Source organism: Apus apus, chromosome 5, assembly GCF_020740795.1.
Source record: "Apus apus isolate bApuApu2 chromosome 5, bApuApu2.pri.cur, whole genome shotgun sequence".
In the NCBI taxonomy this organism is placed as follows: domain Eukaryota; kingdom Metazoa; phylum Chordata; class Aves; order Apodiformes; family Apodidae; genus Apus; species Apus apus.
The window spans coordinates 65,430,318-65,446,387 of NC_067286.1; the positions used below are offsets into that span (position 1 = coordinate 65,430,318).

Here is a 16,070-nt window from a genome sequence, read left to right on the forward strand (position 1 = left end):
TAGCAATCAAAACCCACAGAAGACAGGCAGCTGTCTATGGTGTTACAAATACCACACCACAGAAAGCATATGCAGTTCCTCTTGTCTGTAGATTTAAGCTGGCAGTCCTGTATCACATACCTGATATTTCATTTGGTTTCCATAAGATTTAACATTACAGCACACTTTCCAGAATACTGAGATCATCTGGCTTTGGTGGAAAGAGTATTTCTGGCTGGCATGCCTGACCCTGTGGCACGGGGGCTATGGGAGCTTGCCAGGCAACATGGTACAGGAACACTGGGTCACCCTTAAAAATGGTACATTCACTCTCTCAAATTAACACAGCTTAGCCTTTCCAGGTGCCACACAATGTGCTCGGTCCCCTTGTCCCTTGCACATGGCTGACATCCCAAAATCCTTTGCCTAATCACCCTTCTCTGCTCTCCCTGTGAGCACAAAAGCCCACAGGATCATTAAAACCAGAAAGCACCTGCAACTAAAGGTCTGAACAACCTAAACCAGGTCTTAATTAGTGTTCATACTCAAATCATTTGGCAAGAAGATCAGGAGAATCAATATGGCACAGAGAAACTATTTTAATTGGAGAGCTGAGATTCTTGGTCTTGCAGGTTCTCCCTGGCAGCCTCACAGTCTGAGAGGAAAACAAACACCCTGCCACCCTCCTGCTGGGAAGTGTGTCTCCATTGGGGTCTTCTGCAATAAAGGACAAACTGGGTCACCTCTGCCCAGCCTGCTTTTGAGGATCCCATGGCAGCATATTTGGTTTGATTACTGGTTCTCTGCTAAGCCAGATTCAGGGGTCAAACAGCAAGCAGTGTCCCTCAGTTCAGTCCAGCAGCTCCAGGCACCCATCTGCCTGTCAGAGACCCTGCAACCACACTCCATTTGCTGTCTTCTGCCATTTGTTGCTGGCTAGGGAAGAAGACTGGCACATCTCAGGTCAGAATTTGAACTATTGCTATGGGCAATAAGGGTCTAAAAAATAAATAACAAAAAAATGAATTGCCCTTATTTGAACAATCTTAACTTTGCATTCAGTGTTCCCTGGAGAAAAAAAAGGCACAGCTGGCCAGAAACTGCATTTCCCACCCAAAACGTGTCAGGTTTAAAACACGTCTGAATTCAAAATAATAGAAAGTCTTTTCAGGTTCTTTGGAATTTTAGGCTACCCTGGGAACATTTTCCCTGCTGCGAGGCAGTTCATCCCATGAATCCTTCAAGGCAACCTAAGACAAGTGTTAACTCATAGGTGACTTTAGGGGCTGTCATCTCCTAAAGCCTGTGTCCTGAGGTGTTTGGTGTCAGAGATGACCTGAGAGACAATCCTTCTGATAGGAGTCTTTGGGTCTTCTTTTGTCTTTCTAGGAAGAATAATTGCTCTGACTGTAACTTCCCACTGCCAGCTTTGAAGTGGGAAGCAGACACCCACACTCCAACATTTAACAACATTGCCACTTTTTAAAGGCCATTAAAACTTGCCCACCTCCCAGCAAAAACATGGACCTGCACTGCAATGCTTCCTATTACTCAGCCTCAGAAACCTGGACAAACATCACTTCAATAAAAAGGATGGCTTTGTCCTGACCTTGTTTGCAAAAAGTACAGATTAATTTTAAAAAATGCTTAAAAGCTATTGAATTATTTTGCATAAGGGCAACTTGATTTGTTACCATGTTACACAAAAAAATCCCTGCTCGTAGTGAGCACAAAATCCAGTCCCATCTGCCTGGTTCTGGTTGCTGTAGTAATAAAGCCACACAGGCATTAAAGGCTTTTCTGCAGTGGTTGTGCCTGTTGCAGGGCTCATATTTGGGATTTCTTTTTCTTTTATTGTGCCAACAACTTCTTTACATTTTTAAGAGCATATAACTACTGCATATTTTTTTCCCCAAACATTTTAACTTCATTTATTTAAAAATATCTAAGCCTTTTAACTGACTTCATCAAATCTAGTACACAAAACACAACAGCACAGGAGGTTTCTTGGCATCACTGAATGAGTACCAGGAGCAGAAAGCTACACACCCGTGAATTCCTGAGCTTGCTTCTATAAGAGGAATAAAAACACCCATAAAGAACACAAATACCTCCTGAGCTGGATCCTATTAAGTTATTACTAATCTCTGAATGAGAGATAATTAGTTTAATCAGAAACTTCCAGATCATTTAGTTATTCTCAGTAAAACAGTGATTTGCCTGTTTTTATTTTCGTACTGGGGGACACAACATAATAAACGGAACTGTGGTTCCACAGTCAAGACCTTGCCTAGTGAAGGAAATAGCTTTGACTCATAGTTGTCTTAAATCCCACTGCTAATAAGAACTGCAAATGAACATCAGACAGATCAGCTGTGGTATGTTTGGCAATAAACATTTACAGTAGGAGTGTGGATGCACAGTACACACAGGCAAAACCCCGGAATCACTGCTAAAACAACTGTTCTTTCCATCCACTCATTGCAGGTAGCTTTTCACAGGCTTAATTTCTGCCAAAGGTGACCATCCCAGAGACTGGAGCCAGACCCCTGCACCCCACCTGCTCTATTCCTACCCTACAGCTCTGCCTACGATTTCAAAACACATCTCAACATTACAGCAAGGCAAACTTCTGGAAGTTTACACCTCCTATAGAAACCATCTTCACCAGGAACACCCAAGTCACAGCAGTCTGTAAACCACCCAGCTTGAGTGCAGAGTATCCCCCTGCCTGTGCTGGCTCTGGAGCAGACAGGATGTGCCTGGGGATTCACTAGCCCAGCCTGTCCAGTCCAGGCCAGGCTGGAACAGGGGGCAGGAGGACTCTGTGCCTCGAGCAGGCACATCCCTGGGGCCTCACTGAGAAAGGGACAGGGACACTAAACAGGGTTATATTCACATCTGGCAGAAGAGGATGATTTTAAACCTCATGGGTTTCCCAGTTGTGCTGTGAATGGAATTGTTGATGAAAATCCAGTGGCAGGAATACAGGGGGCTGGTGCTGTGCAGCCCTGCACTGGCAAACATGGGCACTTCTGTCCAAGGCTGGAATTTTTGCCAGCACAGCTCCTTGTGTCTGCACAGCACCAGGGCCAGGCAGACAGCCCAGACATTCCCACCTACACAAACATCCTCACTAGGTGTGCAGGAATTCAAAACATTGCCTACAGATCTCCAGGTTTCTTCAATTTTTGCTCCACTTTTACATATTTTAATTAATATTGCACACTGCAATACAAAAAACCCCAGTGTGGTAGCTCCTGTGGAGGTACATCATCCCCAGCCCCCTCCAGCTCTGGCTACAGGCAGTGTGAACTCATCAGGTGCTGGCAAAGCTTGCTTATCTCTGGAGGATTCTGATGTGAACAATTTTACATGCAATAGTGTTGGGAATACCGTATCACAAGGAAAATCTAAATGCGTGGAACCAGAATGCTACTTGGATGTTTTATTTATGCCAATTTTAAGTTTAAAGTACAAACTTCCAATCAAACTGGTAAGAAAACATTCAAGCTTCCCAGAGGATATCCCAAGAAGCACACAGAACATGTCAGGATGACAACCCAAGACTCTTCTATGAGGATTAAAGCACTTTTGTGGACAAGAGAGGTGCTGAGATGTTGTTTAACTTGATGCTCCAAAGGCTCCTAACACAGTCTCATAGCTAAACTCCTGAGATATGGTTTGAAAACGTGGGCTGTAAGGGTGGGTGGACCACTGGCTGGGCCACCATGCCTGAAGTGCTCTGGGGGCTGGCACGAAGCCCACCAGCAGCCACCTGCTAGGAGTGCTCTCACACAAGTTTTTGGTGTTGCACACTGCTGTTACTGACCCTGACTGCAGCACAGAGAGCCCCTTCAGTCAGTTTGCAGATGGCAGCAGGTGAGGGGAGGCAGGTGACAGGCACGAGGGCAGGGCTGCTGCCCAGAGGGTCCTCAGCAGGGTGACAAAAACCTCAGGATGGAAAAATGAGACAGCAGTGTGCCCTTGTGGCAACAAAGCCGATTGCACCCGGGCTCCATGAGCCAGGCAGCAGCCAGCAGGGCAGGGGAAGAGATGATTCCCTGGGATTCATCTGGAGTGCTTAGTCTAGCTGTGGGCCCCCAGTACAGAAATACCTTGGACTGGATCCAATCCACTGGGGGCAGCCAAAACTCTCCCAGGGCTGGAGCACACAGGTGTAGAGGGGAAAGACAAGGGAACCCTGATCAGTCTTAAGAAGAGGGGCATCTTATTAGCACCTTATTGAACGTAAGAGCAGAGGGAAGGGCCAGGCTGGCACCTGCTTTGGCAGAGTTTGGGGGAGAAGGCTGAAGGCCCACTTGGTGACTAACAAATCTGCTCTGTAAATTATGTTAAGGTGCCAGAAGTGGGTTTAGCATCTACAGCTTTGAAGGTGCTTGGGAACCTGAAAAGATTTCTGGTATCAACACACTTTCACAAAAGGAATTTAAGTTACAAATGCTTCAAGTGCCTGATTTGGGAGGGCAGTCCTCAACTAGATCATCCAATCTAAATCTTTTAACCATTTCTTTGCCTCTAGACTTCCTTCAGCTCTCTGTACCACAACTCTCCTTAAAGTCCTTTCTCTCTGGCAGGATGTTCTTGACCCCAGCTTGGGAACACAGACTCTCAAGGAAGTCCAGAATTGTTCTGTGAGGAAGTGGAGAAGCTTATCTTAGCTCTGAAAGTCTATTTACAACCTCCCTCTAATACACTTTCCTAGCAAGAAGTACAACTACAATGTCTCTATTCTCTTCCTCAATTAGTCTAGTTATTCAGGAAACTCTGGCAGCTTAGCAACTGATTCTGATGACCTAGAAAACTTCAACACACTAAAAAGCAGTATGTGTGGAACATGGAAGAGCTAAACTGGAGGAAGAAACAGTGTGGGGAAGAACTGGAGTCTGCAGGTCCTGCCAACACATCTACTTCTACACATTTTCTTCTATGTGCCTTTCATTATAACAGCATATCTGCTATCCATAACTGTTAGCAAACACAATTCTCATCATTCCAAGGTTTTCATCTGTCTTTGTTTGACTACTCCTCTTATCCTTTGATTTCTAGGTGCAAGGAGGTTTTTAAAATTAAAGCTTTCACAGAAAACCAACCAAAAAGCCTCAAAACACAACCACCTAAAAACATGCAATACACTCCTCAATCATTTTTATGGGATTAATTTAATCTACATATACAAATTATTTCCAATTCCTATTACACTCTGGAATAGTTCTAATATTACTCTTGGTGGCTTTGCTCTGTGACATAGTTTCTGCATTTAATGTCTTTTTGTAAAAAACTGATACTTGGATCCATTAAAACAAGAATGATTTATGGGTAGGTTGTTTTTTGTTTCCTGTTTAGGGAAATATTGTCTTTAAACAACTTCTGAGGAAAAGATGAAGAACTACAGAGTACCAGTGAGAGGCATTTTGGAACAAAATTATATATATATATACACCCATCTCATGATGCCTGACTTAGCCCCACGCAAACCCTTCCTTCCCCACTTTGTTTCGGCTGGCCAGACAGGACCAGAGCACTCATTTTCAAATGCTCTAAGTGTGCCCTAGATGGGTGTGCATGCTCACCCCTTACCTGCTCATGTCTCATCAGTTCTATCATTTCCATAACGCTGATAAAATGGTAGCAACGATCTGAGTGACCAACCAGAGCGGTGGGGAAAGGGCGACTCTGCCAAATGCTCCACTCAGACAAGGAAAGCTCACGACCTGCCTCCTCTTCATGCTCCTGGAATGAAGATGGGCAAGGAGATTTTCATCAGGAAATTGCTTAGCAAAACTAACATCCACTTCTCTGTCGGGGACAATAAACACTCTGAATGTAGAAAAGTATCTAAACATTCTCACAATGGTTTAAATAAAAACAATTCCATGCTTTGTGTTGCAGTGGAACAAGGAAGAAAAGTTGTTTTAAAGTGGTGAAATGAAACAAAAGCTCCACATTTTTTCTCAGAATCAGAAAAGAGCCTGTAAAACTTGAGGCTTTCTTTCAGTAACACTTTTTGAGTCATACAAATGAAGGCATGAAAAGGCATGGATACAGTATCATCCTGCATGGAGTATTTAGAAACAGGAACAGAACTTAATGGATACTGAGAGACTTTTAAATGTATTTTTAATTTTCAGACCTAGCCTTCAAGACCCATTTGCAACATTAGTTCCTAAATTCTTAACCTTAAAAGCATGTATATAATTTTAAAAATTGCATTTTTAACATAGATCTCCTTCAAATGAATAGTTGAGTTCATGATTTCAGGTATCCTTTAGGCCTCCTGTCACAGGAAATACTACATTTAGGGAAAACTCACTGGCATTTCTTCCAGGTCTTCTAAGGTTTCAAACCGACTTCGAGGCAGTATTGGTGCCTTTGCTCCATCACTTTCCTTAATCCTGTACAGCTTGTCCCATATTTCAAATTCCTCAGGAGACAGACACCAACTCTCATGACAGTGTACTTGCTTTTGGCCTGTGGGGCGAAAAACAACAACAGGAAAATGTTAAACTATTTTAAGCAAAAGGATATACAAAATAAAATGAACTTTGTATGACACCAGTCTAAGGAAAAATACCTCCTCTGTGCCATCAGCAAAATCAAATACAGAGAATCCAAGGTCAGGAACATGTATCAGAACAGTGTGGTTTGTGTTACATTTATGGATAAATCTATCTATTAAACAAAAACAAGAAGGCATCATAGAAACAAAGATGTAGAAAGGCAGAGAGAGATAAATGTATATAAATACCTGCAGGCCTTAAGACTGGGAAACCCTATGGCTCCAGTTTCTAAAAGTGTCTCAGAGATCTTGAGGAATAAACTACAAATAACCAAAAGCTTGCTGGTTTTCTTTTTCCCTCTTTTTAACTTTCTCTTTTTTTTTATGTTATTCTTTAAATACTGGAAAGCAACATTAACTTTTAATGACAAAAATAGTAATTTTTTAAAATCAGTCTCCTGTATTAAAGACATGGAGATAAGAGGACAGAAACAAAAGTACTATGTACATTCCCCAGGAGCAGGGAAAGAAAAAAAGAGGCTCGTGAGTTTTATTTTGCTTCAGAACTGCAAGTGGGAAGCAGAGGACAGCTGTGAACATCACTGCTGGTTAAGAACAAAGTGCTCACATGGCAGCTGAGTGAAGACAAGGCCCTGGTGCTGCTTGGCTCTGAGTGAGCACACTCCAGTGAAAGAGGAAACGAGTCACTTTTGGCAGGCTGGCAGCTGGCCTTGGTCCCACTGCTGCCCAGTCAGTGCCACAGCCCTCAGAACAGCCCTCATGAGAATGGCAAAGGAACACCCAAGGAACGACTGCTAGGAGTGTGTTAGGATATGCTGGCTTTCATCCAGGATGTAGGAAGGGTGGGAAAAAATAAAGTTAATTTGACAATCACTCTGCAGACAGGATTTGGGATGAATCTGCAGCCAAAACCCTATTCAGAATCAATGCCACAGAAGTATCAGCCTGTATCTCTCAGTCCTCTCAAATTACAACTGCCAGAGACTGTCTCTCCGCAGGACAGTGTGACAATGTTTATTAGAGACCCAGAAAAAGAGCCCTGAGGCTTCAGAGTACCAAGTTCAATTCAGAAAAAGTCTTTCACAGCTGGAAAAAAATAAAGTCTAAAGCCATTATTTACAAAAAAGCATAGAAGATCAATATTGCCACTAAAATACTTTTGCCTCAAGCCTAGGAGATGTCCCACTCCTTTACAGCCAACACACAGCTCAAGGACCTAGTAGGGGAAGAAAAGAGAGAGACAGGACAAAGCTGTGAGCCTTCCTACTGCCCAGGTCTCATCAGGACAAGAAACCTCAGTTTAAGGAACAGAAGCACATGAGCACAAATACATCCTTGATTAATTTTTTTTTTCCCCTTCCAAAGAAAAGAAACACTGAAAACAGCTGTTCTGTGTGGCATTGCCATAGCTCCCTGGCCACCACTCGGGACAGTAATGTGCATTATTATTATGCATGTTTCATTCAAATAGGAGATTAACTCAGAAAATACATCAGCCATCCAAAGGCATTGCCACAATTACATTAAAAGGGAACTGGAAAGGCACCAGTAATCCAAACGTCTAAAGACTGAAGAAGGCACTGGTGTATTCTAGGGAAAGACAGTAGAAGAAGATTGCACCATTAAGATAAAAACAGCAATTAAAGAAATAATGTCAAGTTGTAAAGTCAGACAAAAACCACAGCTATGGACAACTAAAAATTGACACATTCTGAAAAGGGGGAGCAGAGCAATTGTAAAGGACCAGGAGAAGAAGAATTAACAGGAGATTTCATCTAAACAAACAATGTAAACAGAAAAATAAGAGAAATTATTGGTAGGTTCAGAGGGCATTCAGCTACCAGGGACACCAGGGAGCGGGAAGGGCACCTGTTCACCTCTTCCTGGCCATGCCTATAGTGGCTTCATACCTTCCACAGAGTGGGGAGGTTGGCAGGGAACTTGCAAAGATCGTAACATTAGAGATGCTTATCAAGATCTTTCAGCACATTCACCTTTTCAGTTACCTCGTGGGCCTGTTATTCTCATTTTATAAAGAAAAAAACCCCACAACATATGAGCATAAAACCCCTGAGCTGTCTCCAGAGACAGCTGTTCAGAGATTTTTCCTGCAATGAGTCCGAGTCATTTTAAGTGCAAAATTTTTCTTTCTTAAGTGCTTTTTGATTTTATTGCACTTACTAATATGCTAATCAATGTTAGCAAACTCATTAAATAAAATCAAACAAACAAAAAAACCCAAATCCAAGAAACTGGAAGAAACCAAGTAAAAGGACTGCCTAGCAATGGGATTTGTGCTGTTGTTGCTGTACTTTTTTGAGGAAAAGCTCATAAAACTGATGAATATACTTGATTAGTGAGGGGACAAGGATAATGTGTCCTGGTGCTGACAAATGGAGGAAATTTATGAAAGGGGTTTTGAAGTGGGAGGATAGTGTAAAATTTCTAGAAATTGAATCAAATTAAGAAGAACAGGTAATAATTAATTTTTTACTAGAAAAGAAGGAGAATGCTTGAACATACTACAATACTTCTGTCTATGATGCTTCAGCTTTTCTGCAGATGTGTTTGCCATGGGCAAGCCTGGAGCTCAACTGGACCTGAAGAACAAATAAGAAATAAGAGAGCATCCAGAGGAACACCTACAGCTTATGCGTTACTGGCTCTTCCAACTTGCAAATGAGGAAGGAGACACTGAAATAAGGAGAGAATACAAAGAGAGAATACCTTCCCTTCCCTTCTTTTTGAGATTTAACCTGAATACCATTAAAATCAGGAGCAGGCATTGTTTCATGCAGTCAGGCAAGGGACATCAACACGAAGATGGTGTCAATACCCTGCACTCAGGTAACTCTGGTGTGCAAGACAGGCAGGCAATCCTGTTCACCCCTGGGGAGGGCCAGGCCTCTGTGCACACTCTGTGCTGCACCTATGGCAGCTGCTGGCTCACTGCACACCAAGGAAGCCTGGTAATTACAGCCTCTGAAGGGCTATTGCCTCAGCAGGCAACGTGGTCAGCATGGCATACTCTCTGTGCACCTACCTGCCTCTCATTTCTGTTCTATAGGACAGACTTACCAACATTCTAAAATGATTATTTTAATTCCATGCTTTGCTCTGCTGATTTTCTTGCAAGTCGTGCCTGTTTATACCATCCTTGGCTTCCCTCCCTGGTCCAGCTGGGCTGTGCACAAAGCCCAGAGAGGCACACCTTACAGAGGCTCCAGGGGCACAAGGGAACACATGAGGAACATCATCCCACCTGTGCCCTGGCTGTGTCTGCAGCACGTGCAGACTTACAAGGAGTTTGGGCTGAGGGTGGCATGTACAGATTGGTTTATTGACACTAATCCTTCCCCATTGCCCTCCTGCCCTGCAACAGGAGAGAAAGCATGAGCTGCTTTGCAGGCCAAAGGGAAAGCTGATGACTTGTCTGCATGATTTTGTAGCTTGCTTCCCCTCTGTAGGCCCTGAATGGTGTTTGGAAAGAGATCAGATGTAGATTTTGATAACAAGAATATTTGTGATCAGATACATTTAAAAATCACTAACTCTGAAGTCTAACTACTTAGATACTGAAATATGAAGCTTCCCAAGTCTTTTAGGAGTTTCTTCCTTCAAGAAGTTGCTCTTGGTCTTTACAGACAGCACTTAACCAAAGAGACCAAGGGACAATTTCCAGGTATTTACAAAGCTTGGCTCCTTCTTCATGTCTAGTAATTTGTTCAGTTTTCTGAGCATTTCAGTGCCATGTAACTGCATCAGCTAAAGAGCCACTACTTCTCTTTTTAGATTCATTTTTCTCCAAGAGTGTGTGAAATCCATAAACATCCTACCCTTGATTTCACCTCTTCCTCCCCTCAAAATCCTTTATTTCTGTTTATTTTCATTTACAAAGGTGTAAGACATATGGTGCTTGTATTAATAAAAACATTGAGGCTAACTGTTAAAGCTCAAAACTGATTTGGTACAGAATCATCCCTAAACATTTAAATGACAATGATGCCACCTGACATAGGTATATTGGAAGTGTCCAGAAGAAAGCATTAACATCTGCTGCTTCTGTTTGTAGCTGGAGTTTCTGACCCTCAGTCACTGACTCCATGGAGAAAGAGGAAACAAATGGCTGACTTGGAGTACAGACATTTAAGGACAGATCTGTGATGTGAGGATGTTAAAGGAAAAGGATGGGGAGTGACAGCAGCAGTCAGCACAGTATCACAGTCCATGGGCTACAGCTGACAACAATGACACTTTTGCTAGAGCTCCAAAACTCCTGTGAGCACACAGCTGTGATATGCTGCAACAGAAGAACATGAGATAGCAGCTTACACAGTGCTCAGAAAAACACCATAATCCTCTTACCGGCAACACAGGAAAAGAGAGCAGATTTGTGCAGGAGGGAACTAGGTCTCCTCTCTTTGGAAAGTGTTCTTGAATTGCTTGGTTCATATTTTTCAGCAGTAATAAACATTTTATGCAACTTTGGAGTGATGCCCTCTGGAATCATACGTGGGCTATGCTGGTAGAAATGCAGTGTTTTGCTCCCCGAGATAGCTTTGTGGATGCTCCGTTTGTTAGACTGGCTTTGGTTGTAAGTCTGTAAAAGAGAAGACAAATCACATCTTGTTGGGTTGTTATTTACACGTGACTTGGTTAGAAGTAACAGAAAACCTGAGTGAGTGTCTATGGGGTTTCTCTTTAATTTATATTCCACCACCAAGATGATTTTTGTTTTTCTTTTCTTCCCCAAATAACTAGAACAAAATGTGACCCGAGGCCCTGAGAGCAAATCATATTCCCTCTTCTGTGAGTATTGTCAGCAAGGTCACCATAACTGCCTGTTCAAGTTATTGAAGTAGCACCTTCAAGAAGAAGAGCTCTAATCCTAAGATATCTAAGTCAAATCAAATTTGAACAATCATAAAACATTCAAAGTAAACATAACAAAAAAGCAAGGAAGTACCAAATAACAGCGACTGTTCTTTAAGTTGCAAACAATATAAAATACAAACCAAGGTACAGCTTTTGACACTAAACAGATCAGAAGTAGGCACAGCACTTGAGAGAATGAGAGAGACAACTGTTGCCTGGGGGAATTTACACTCTGGAGTAGATACAGGGATGATGTGAATTAGATTACAACAGAAACAAAGAAAGGAGGTCAAGCAGAAAAAAAGGCTTAAGTTTATTTGTTAATGTCATACATGCTCCAAGTTTTAATTACACTCCCTTTTTATTGTGCAACAGAGAAACCAAGGAAAGAAACTGGACCCTCCTCTTAAAGTTTCTTGTCCTAATGCTCTTTGAGTCTCTGTGACAGGTCAGTGCTGCAGACAGCATGTCCAGCTCTGAGTATGACAGTATGGCTGCTATGTCCTTTTGAGAGAGATGGTCTCTGGAAGCCAGGATTAGAGACAGTTGCAAAAAGATGCTCTCTAAATAAAACTGGAAGGGGCTAAGAGCTAGCTCTAACAAACTGTCCCTCAGGCATTGCAACAAATATCTTTTCACTCCTAGAACAGGCAAAGAAGTCTTTTAACGAAAACAAATGTCTATTACCAAATTGGTTGCTCAACAGAATTGTCTCTTTGGTGTTACTGAGGGGGCATGCTTCCCTTTCCTTTGTTTCACTGAGTGTCTGCTTGGCCTGGCAGCAGCTGGAGAGGCTGTGAGCTCTCCTGAGCCCTTCTCTTTGCTCTGGCTTCCATCTGCAGCTCCCAGCTCCCTTCCAGGCTGATGCACAGGGAGCTGAGCTGGCACAGGATGATCATGAACCCAGATCAGAACACCGCGGTTCTGGGAGTGTGGCTGCTCCTGAAGGGCAAAAGATCCAGGAGCCAAAGGCCTGGGATCCCAGGGCAGGAGCAGGGATCGGAGGTGTGCCTGCCCTGGGACAGCCTATGCTCCCACCTGGGATTGCTGATCCCACAGGAATGAGTGGGGAGGAGAGCAATAAACACTGATGCTATAGAAATTCCCCTCCAATGTCAAAATCCAAGACCTGTGGTATTCCATTTTTCCCAACAAAAGCTCTTCAAAAGCTTTATGACTGATTTGAAGTAGGTCTGATTTTAAAACAAACAACCAAATTCCCACAAGTTAGCATGAGATCATTAATTACTGAGCTGCAAGTTCTGTGATGGGGAAGGATCTCCACCTAAAGATATCTGGAAGGAGATTCAATTAAAAAACAAAAACAAAAAACCAAACAAAAAAAACCAACACACCAAACAAAAAAATCAAACCTCAAGCAAAACCAAACAAATAAAGCCAACATTATTAAGCAATTACATTTATTTCATGATCTCAAAAAAAAATATCCTATAAAATTACTATCTTACCTGAGGCAAGTTCTGCAACAAATACTTCTCAGAAAACCTGAAGAACCCAGTAATCCAACTACTTAAGTGAAACTCTGAGGAATTTCAGTGACCATTTTCATATCCCATTACAAACCAGCTTTTGGCAGTAACCAGTCTTCCTAAGCAGCATGAGAAAACACCCATTTACAAATGCCATTCACTTTGATCACTTTTAACTCTCAACCCTTCAAAACTGCCTTTTTCCCCAGGCAGGATTCTTTGGATCCTCGTTTAGAATTAACTCCCTGCTACTTACAAATTTAAACCAGAGGCACAAAATGGACTGGAATTAATTAATTAATAGCAAGACTCTGAAGTTCTGGGTTTACAGTTAGCTTACACAGATCCCAGACTTTTCTGTCATGAAACCTGATCCAACTCAGAACCAACCTTGCAAATAAACAAAACCAGCGAAGAACAAAATGGATTTTTAGCCAGAACAGTGACCTGCACCCCTTGCATTCCGACAGGGCTTTCACAATGAAACTCTAAAGATGTAGTTTCTATTTCTCCGCAGCCAATCTCTCCAAGGAGTGATGCCAACAGGGAGTGCCCTACCTACACCCTGCCCCTGCAGCCTCCTTGGCTCAGGCCCAGCTGTGGGATGAAGCTGGGCACCATGTGCACAGCTGAAGAGTGGTTCTCCTGGCTCTCAACTCATGGCTTAGATTTCATGGGGTACATTAGTTTCCCAAGGGACAGTCTGCACTCAGAGATGATTAATTATACCCTGAGTTGAGTGCTGAGGTTCAGGAATTTAGCAAAAGTGGATTTCCACTTAAGCTGATCTCTTCAGACCTCACACGCAAGTCTGCTGCCACTAAGTCCTTGTCTGAACAGGCAGTGTCGTCAGCAGCTCAGAGACACTTCCCACTCAGAGGCTCAGCCCTCTCTCTTCCCTGCATTGTCCTGTACTCCTGGGGAAAACCCTGTGGTTTCTGAGTTCCAGCTTATCATTTACAAAATAAGTGTTATCAGGAACAAAGCCTTGAAGCCCTTCACACTGAGAAAGTGCACATAGTTTTAAAACCATCAAATCATACAATGGTTTAGGTTGGAAGAGACCTGCAAGATCATCCAGTCCAACCCCCTGCGTGGACAGGGATACCTCCCACCAGCCCAGGCTGCTTCAAGCCCCATCCAACCTGCCCTTCAACACTGCCAGGGATGGGGCAGCCACAGCTTCCCTGGGCAACCTGGGCCAGGGTCTCCCCACCCTCACAGCAAAGAATTTCCTCCTAATATCTAACGTAAATCTCCCGTGTGGGATATTACACATTCCTGGAAACGCTGCTCAGGATTGCTGTGATCTTTAACACAGAGTAGACAGCTTTTTTTGGGCCAGACTGAACAAGTCCCTTTGTTCCCCCAGGGAGAAGAGAGCTCCCCACTCACCCGCTCCTCCCGCCCTTGGGCGAGGATGACCACGATCCTGCCCTGCCGCCTGCGCCCCGTCCGGCCCATCCTCTGCACCAGGCGCACCGGGCTCTTCTGGGCGTCGAAGCAGATGATGAGATCGACTTCTCCAATGTCTAAACCTTCTTCCCCAACACAGGTAGAGACCAGAGTGTTATACCCACCTGCACGGAAGCGCCTTACCACCTGAATCAACGATTAAGATTAGATTGAACAGGTTAGTCAGAAAGCCCCCCAGACACACTTTGCAGCCCCCCTAGGATCAGCAAGAAAATGGAAAACACTTATTTAAAAGCCAAAAAGCACAGGCTTTCTGAATTCCTCACCTACTGCCTTCATCAGCAAATATCACACACTAGTGTTATCAACATGAACCTATCAACCCTTCGATTCTAAAACAAAGGGAAAAAAACACCTTATTCTGACCCCAACCATATCATTCCTCTAAAACTCATCTTCCCAACTTTGCAACTCAAGTTTATTTTTTCTTTTGTTTTGCTTTAACTTTGCTAGATCGAAATTTAAGGATATATTTTATTTTTTCTACCTACAAGGAAAAAAAAAAAGTCCCCTGAGGAAGTATTTGAGTATTTCGTCAAACTCCTAAATATATTAAAAGAATAGTGTTTGTTAATATCACATATTTCTACTTAGACATTCTGTTCAGCGAGTACAATTTTGGACACTCTGAAGCCAACTGAGCTAGACAGGAAATTAATAGTGACACTCTATCACTGCCACACAATCTGTAGCAAACCTCATGAAGCTAATGACACAATTAATACTCCTTATCAAAATGTCCTAATACGAGTCTCATCTATTCTTTACCTCAAGTTGCTCCTTTTGTGTGAAGCCTTTTGTGCTCTTCCCTGTGGAGTGGCCAACAAATGTCATGACTCTGACCATGGGCTTGAGCCGGGAAAGCATTTCAGCAATTTCTTGCACGCTGTCTCGAAAGGATGAGAAGATCATCACTCTGGTATCTGCAGTGCCCACAGCTGTGCTGTCAGTCCTGACTTCGCCTGTTTCATCTGAAAAAGCCAGAAAAGCATTTTTAGGCATAATTTATAAATAGTTACCAATACAAAGGTAAGCACAGGTCATCCCACAAGCTACACGTTCAAAGCTCTCACCTCACTTAATGGGAAGGGTTTGTGCACGTCCACTGCGTTTTGATTTTCCCAAAGAAATGTTCTTTAAAGAAATTTAACTAAGAAAAATAAATAAATCTAAGCACGTAAATGAAAACAAACCAGTAGAGAAAAGTGACAATTGAGAGCTTCTCAGTCTATTTAGACCAGCCTCCAAGAAAATGCTCTGAGATGCACCTGCTCAAAACAACTCCTCTTTGAAATCAAAGCAGCATTCTCATTTGGGAGAATTTACAACTGAGGGCAGAACATCTTCTACCCAAGGTACCATCACTAATGATGCTTTGAAAAGCCCAGATTTGATGGCAAGTGTCTTGAAATAAAGTTTAAGATGCCTTCTTACAAAGAGCCTACAACATGGCTTTGAAGTCTGCTTCTGAACTGCCCAGTCACAGAAGCACAGAATGTCTTGGGGTGGAAGGGACCTCCAGAGGTCATCTAGTCCAAGCCCCCTACAATAAGCAGGGACATGTCACACTGGAGGAGGCAAGCAATAAAAAGCACAGTCACCATGAGTCCAGGATGCAGCATGGTGGAACGAGGCATGTGCATCAGCTTTCTGTGATTTACTACAGCAAGTTCTCTAGTTCTGCAGCTGAGCATCCTCATAGGACAGCA

General features: G+C 43.0%; 1 protein-coding gene across 3 annotated transcripts in view; it reads right to left on the minus strand.

Annotated features, from left to right (window-relative positions):
* The window catches only part of FANCM (FA complementation group M), a 65,957-nt gene that overhangs the window by 18,593 nt on the left and 31,294 nt on the right, over positions 1 to 16,070 (minus strand). For 2 of the 3 annotated variants that reach the window (XM_051621542.1, XM_051621541.1), the window contains 5 exons: positions 15,130 to 15,332; positions 14,281 to 14,487; positions 10,886 to 11,120; positions 6,314 to 6,471; positions 5,581 to 5,733 (listed from right to left, as the gene is read on the minus strand). In XM_051621542.1, the coding sequence (XP_051477502.1) occupies positions 5,581 to 5,733; positions 6,314 to 6,471; positions 10,886 to 11,120; positions 14,281 to 14,487; positions 15,130 to 15,332 (956 nt within the window). Of the gene's footprint in view, positions 1 to 5,580; positions 5,734 to 6,313; positions 6,472 to 9,056; positions 9,121 to 10,885; positions 11,121 to 14,280; positions 14,488 to 15,129; positions 15,333 to 16,070 lie in introns of those variants that run through there. The other variant, XM_051621543.1, reaches the window with a different exon arrangement.